The sequence below is a fragment of the Neomonachus schauinslandi genome, chromosome 7 (assembly GCF_002201575.2).
Source record: "Neomonachus schauinslandi chromosome 7, ASM220157v2, whole genome shotgun sequence".
Taxonomy (NCBI): domain Eukaryota; kingdom Metazoa; phylum Chordata; class Mammalia; order Carnivora; family Phocidae; genus Neomonachus; species Neomonachus schauinslandi.
Window position 1 is genome coordinate 3,515,474 of NC_058409.1, and position 6,525 is coordinate 3,521,998.

At 36.4% G+C, this 6,525-nt stretch overlaps 1 protein-coding gene across 1 annotated transcript; it reads left to right on the forward strand.

Moving 5' to 3' along the window:
- The first annotated feature begins 1,626 nt into the window (after nt 1–1,626).
- On the forward strand, nt 1,627–2,589 carry LOC110581167 (olfactory receptor 2T29-like). The gene has a single exon (XM_021690926.2). The coding sequence runs from the start codon at nt 1,627–1,629 to the stop codon at nt 2,587–2,589; it is 963 nt and encodes a 320-aa protein (XP_021546601.2).
- Nucleotides 2,590–6,525: the final 3,936 nt, after the last annotated feature.

A 6,525-nucleotide genomic window follows, 5' to 3' on the forward strand; every position in this document is an offset into this window, starting at 1 on the left:
GAATGATAAGTCACAGGAATAAAAAGAACATAAAGAATATAGTTAATGATATTGTAATAGCAATGTAATGGGACAGATGGTAGTTATATTTTGATGAACATAGCATGGTGAGTAAACTTGTTAATGGAACATTATAAACTATACTCAAATTTTTAAAAAAATAAATAAAAATGAATGAAGAAAAAATACAAAAATAAAATAAAAATTCTTTGTCATGGACTATATTCCTTATGCTGAGCCTTATATTCCTGTGACTTATTTATTTTATAACGGGAAGACAGTATCTCCCAATCTTCTTCACTCATTTTGTCACTGCTCCACCACTTTCTTCTCTGGCAACCATCAGTTACTTCTCTGTATTTACAGATCTGGTTTTGCTTTTTTTTTTTTTTCACTCATTTCTCTTTTTACATTCCTCATATGGGAGTGAGGTCATGTGGTATTTGTCTTTCTCAGTCTGACTTATTTCATTTAGCATAATACCATCTATGCCCATTGTGTTGTAACAATGGGCACAATGTTATGGATTTTATGGCTGCATGATACTTCACTGTCTGTATGGAATATACACACACACACCACTTTTTTCTAATCCATTCATCTATCAATGGGCAATTAGATTGTTTCCATATCTTGATTATTGTAAATAATGCTGTGATAAGAATAGAGGTGCATATATAAATATACAATGGAATATTAGCCATAAGAAAGAATGAAATCTTGCCATTTGCATGGTCATGGATGAAGTTAGACAGTATAATGCTAAGCAAAATAAGTCAATCAGAGAAAGACAAATGACATATGATTTCACTTCTATGTGGAATTTAATAAGCTAAACAAAAAAGCAAAGGGAAAAAAGAGAGAGAGAAGTAAAATAGAGCAAACTGATGGTTACCAAAGGGACATGGAAGGGGAATGGGTTAAATAGGTGATGGGAATTAAAGGGTGCACATGTTCTGGTATGCACCAGGTATTGTATGGAAGTGTTGAATCACTATATTGTGTACCTGAAACCAATATTACACTGTATGTCAAATAACTGGAGTTTAAATAAAAACTTTAAGAGATCACATGACGTTTGAAAAAAAACAAAATAAACAGAAGTCCGTATATTAGTGTTTTTGCTTTATTTGGGGAAATGCATACCCAGTAGTGGAATTATTAAGGTACCAATATTTTTTTAAAGATTTATTTATTTTTTTTACAGAGAGAGAAAGGGAGCAGGGGGGAGGGGCAGAGGGAGAGGGAGAAAAAGAATCTCATGCAGACTCCCTGCTAAGTGTTGATCCTAACACGGAGCTGGATCTCATGACCCTGAGATCATGCCCTGGTCAAGAGTTGGAGGCTTAACCAACTGAGCCACACAGGTGCCCTAAGGTACCAATATTTTTGACTGACTATGTGAATTCCTAGATTTCTAGTAAATTTGTTCAATTACAGGTAACTTATAATCCTACAATTTACAGGTCCTTGGAATTTCCCTGTATTAACACACATGGTTGCTGTGTATAAACATGACAACACACACACACACACAAGTTCACTAAACATTTTTTTTCAGGTGGTCATATCCCATGAGTGATCTATTAACTCCATAATTCTCCTTGGTGATCCTGGTGAAATCCAATGGATAATACCACTTGGGTGGCCAACCATACTGGACAATCAGATTTTGACCTAGTGGGACTCTTCAGTCAATCCAAACACCCAACTCTTCTTTTTATGATCATTTTTGTGGTTTTCCTGATGGCCTTGTCTGGAAACACAATCCTGATCCTTCTGATCCACTGTGATGCTCACCTTCATAACCCCATGTACTTTTTTATCACCCAGTTGTCTCTCATGGATGTGATGTACATTTCTGTCACTGTGCCCAAGATGCTCATGGACCAGGTCATGGGTGTGAAACAGATCTCAGCCCCTGAGTGTGGGATGCAGATGTTTCTCTATCTGACACTAGGAGGTTCAGAAGTTTTTCTTCTTGCTGCCATGGCCTATGACCGCTATGTGGCCATCTGCCATCCACTCCGTTATCCTATCCTCATGAACCATAGGGTGTGTCTCCTCTTGGTGTCTTCCTCCTGGCTTCTGGGATCTGTGGATGGATTTATGCTCACACCCGTCACCATGACCTTCCCCTTCTGCAGATCCCGGGTGATCCACCATTTCTTCTGTGAGGTCCCTGCTGTAATGAAGCTTTCCTGCTCAGACACTTCCCTCTATGAGACACTCATGTACCTGTGTTGTGTCCTCATGCTCCTCATCCCTGTGACAGTCATTTCAAGCTCCTATTCTTTCATCCTCTTCACCATCCACAGGATGAACTCAGCAGAGGGACGGAAGAAGGCCTTTGCCACTTGTTCTTCCCACATGATGGTGGTTATCCTCTTCTATGGTGCTGCTGTCTATACCTACATGCTTCCCACCTCCTACCACACCCCTGAGAAGGACATGATTGTATCTGTCTTTTATACTATACTCACTCCTGTTCTAAACCCTTTAATTTATAGTCTTAGAAATAAGGATGTCACAAGGGCTCTAAAAAAAATGTTGAATGTGGGATCTGTTTTACAGGAAACTATGAAGTAGGCAATATTTGTACTTTTTTTTTTCTTCACTCTACAAAGTAAAACTTTAGGACCTTATACCAAAGTTTTTCTTCAGATTCTTATAACATGATGTGCCATCACGTATTTGTCCCTTTTGAAGGAATAAACTGGAAATCTCTTCCTTTTTACACTTCTGCATTCAGAATATTTGTATAATTGTATTGTAGCCATGTTACATTTTTCTGAATATTCATATTCTTAAAAAATACATAATGAAATATTTGGAAACAAAGATCATAAGCTGTGTAAGTGATGAAAGAGAGATAGAGAGAGAGGTGATAAACCAAATGGGGTATAAACTTATAGGAGAATCTAGGCAAAGATATATGAGTGTTAATTGTACTATTATTATTCATACTAACTTTAGATAAATTTGAAATTACTTAAGAATAAAACATAAAGGATCGGACTTCTGTCTATTTTAAAAATGTGTCCTGGCTGCATGGTGGCAGTGTAAGTGACAAATCTTGGAAATTGTACACAAGTTAACATGGCTGATCATTACTGCAACAATCCAGGTGTTGGCCTGTGTTTAATTAGGGTGATTTTGTTCTTTAGGTTCCAAACCCGAAGACATCCAGTGGCTGTTACCTTCTCTGAAATAATTAGCCCATTGTGGTAGAAAGTACTGTGGGAAAAACAACCCCAAGAAGGAGGGCTTAGGGAAGCTTTCCAGCATAAGGTGGTATTGGACCTGAAATTTGAAGTATGTAACTTATTGTACAAACAAGCAGAGGAAGAACATCAAACTTTCAGTCCTTCATTTACTCAAAAAACATGTCTTATGCTATAATTAAAAAATAACTAATAGCTAAGTGAATTTAACATATAAATAACAGATCTACTATCCCTAAGGAATATAATCTGTAGGTGTAGTTGTGCAAAGAGTTATGATAAAATACATAAATTGCTTTGAGGCTCAGGTGGAAAGGGTGCAGCTGATCAGGACACATCAGTTCTACCTATTACAGTGAGTTCAGCCAAACAAAGAGGCTGAATGGAGACCCTAGATCACAGTGTTGAATGGTGACTAGATGTTACCTTCATATGAGTACTGGAGGCTGAGACCATGGCTCTTGCTCAAGGAGCAAGGACATGATGCCACAGAAAAGGAACACCATGAGCAAAGTTCAGGTGGTTGACCAAGCAGGAGAGAAATGTCCTAATAGCACCTCCTTCCTCCTTCACTTTAGCCTCATTTCTTGCCTTTTTGTGACCAGGTATTTACAAATGATAATAAAATGACCACACTTGGATTGTAGAAAAGTTAAATCAGTGGGAATCAATTGGAGAAGAGCAACATTGGAGGTATGGAGATCAGGTGAGTGAGGGTGAGGAGCTGGATAGTGTTGATCTAAGGGGAATGGACCATTACAAATGGAATTATGGGCTTTTGGGATGTAAGCAGGGCCTTGTTGAATCTGGTTATTTGAAAGAATTAATGACATTCATAATCCTCTAACCAGAGATATCAAAGAGAAAAGAAAAAGGACACAAATGATTAAAATCCTGAATGAAAGAGGAGATATCACAACCAACACCACAGAAATACATACAATTATAAGAAAATATTATGAGTAAGTATATGTCAAATCATTGGGCGACCTGGATGAAATGATAAATTCCTGGAAACATATAAATTATCAAAACTGAAACAGGAAGAAATAGAATATTTGAACAGTCCTATAATCAGCAAAGAAATTGAATCAGTAATAAAAAAAATCTCCCAAAAAACAAGAGTCCAGGGTTAGATGGCTTCCCAGGGAAATTCCACCAAACATTTAAAGATGAGTTAATACCTGTTCTTCTGAAACTGTTCCAAAAAATAGAAATGGAAGGAAAACTTCCAAACTCATTCTATGAGGCCAGCCCACCTTGATTCCAAAACCAGGCAAAGATCCCATTAAAAAGGAGAATTACAGACCAATATCCCTGATGAACATGGATGCAAAAAATCTCAATAAAATACTAGCAAATGGAATTCAACAGCACATTAAAGGAATTATTCACAATGATCAAATGGGATTTATTCCTGGACTGCTGGTGTGGTTCAATATCTGCAAATCAACATGATACACCACATGAATAAAAGAAAGGAAAAGAACCATATGAACCCCTCAATAGATGCAGATAATGCATTTGACAAAATAGGGCATCCATTCTTGATAAAAAAAAAAAAAAACCTTCCAGAAAGTAGGGGAACAAGTAACATACTACAACATCGTAAATGTCATATACGAAAGATCCACAGTTCATATCATCCTCAATGGGGAAAAACAAACTTTTCCCCTAATGTTGGGACCATGACAGGGATTTCCACTCTCAACACATTGTCCAACATAGTACAGGAAGTCCTAGTCTCAGCAGTCAGACAACAAAAAGAAATAAAAGGCATCCAAATTGGTATGAAAGAAGTCAAACTTTTGCTCATCACAGAAGACATGATATTCTATGTAGAAAACCCAAAGCCTCCACCAAAAAATTGGTAGAATGGGATACATGAATCCAAAAAAGTCACAGGTATAAAATCAACATACAGAAATGTGTTGCATTTCTATACACCAATAATGAAACAGCACAAAGATAAATTAAGGAATCAAAGCCATTTACAGTTCCAATAATGAATGAATGAATGAATGAGCAAGTAAGTAAGGTACCTTGGAGTAAACTTATCCAAAAAGTTGAGAGATCTGTTCTCTGAACTCTATAAAAAATTAATGAAATAAATTAAAGATGACACAAAGATGTGGAACAACATTCCATGCTCATGGATCAGAAGAACAAATACTGTTAAAATGTTTATACTACCCAAAGCAAACTACACATTTAATGCAATCCCTATCAAAATGCTACCAGCACCTTTCACTGAGCTAAAACAAACCATCCTAAAATATTTATTAGAAAGCCCCAAACAGCCAAAGAACCTTGAAAAAGAAAACCAAAGTTGTAGGCATCACAGTTTCGGACTTTAAGTGCAATAATCAAAACAACATAGTACTGGCAAAAAAAACTGATACGTAGATCAGTGGAACAGACTAGAAAACCTAAAAATGAACCCACAACTATATGAGAATTAGTCTTCACCAAAGCGGGAAAGAATATGTAATGGGGAAAAAGAAAGTCTCTTCAAAAAATGTTAGGACAACTGGACAGTAATGTACAAATGAATGAATATGGACCACTTTTTTATACCATACATAAAAATATATTCAAAGTGGATAGAAGACCTAAATGTGAGATATGAAACCATAATAAAAAAAAAATCCTAGAGGAGAACACAGGCTATCATCTCTTTGACATTGGCAAGCAATTTATTTCTAGATATGTCTCTAGTAGCAAGAGAAGCAAAAGCAAAAATAAACTATTGATATTTTATGAAAATAAAAAGCTTCCACACAGCAAACAAAATAATCAACAAAACTAAAAGGCAAACTGTGGAATGGGAAAAGATATTTGCAAATGACATTACAGATAAAGGGCTAGTATTCAAAATCTATAAAGAAAATATCAGGGGCGCCTGGGTGGCTCAGTCGTTAAGAGTCTACCTTCGGCTCAAGTCCTGATCTCAGGGTCCTGGGATCAAGTCCCACATCAGGCTCCCTGCTCAGTGGAAATCTGCTTCTCCCTCTCCCAAAACCCCTGCTGTTCCTTCTCTGGCTATCTCTCTCTCTCTCTGTCAAATAAATAACTAAAATCTTAAAAAAAAGAAAGAAAGAAAAATATTTTTCTTTAAAAAAAAAAAGAAAATATCAAACTCAAGACCCCTGAAAAATAACCCCATTAAAAAATGGGAAGGTAACATGAATAGGCATTTTTCCAAAGAAGACATACAGATAGCCAACAGACACATGAAAAGATGTTCAACATCATTCATCATCAAGGAAATACAAATCAAAAATTCTATGAGATATCATCT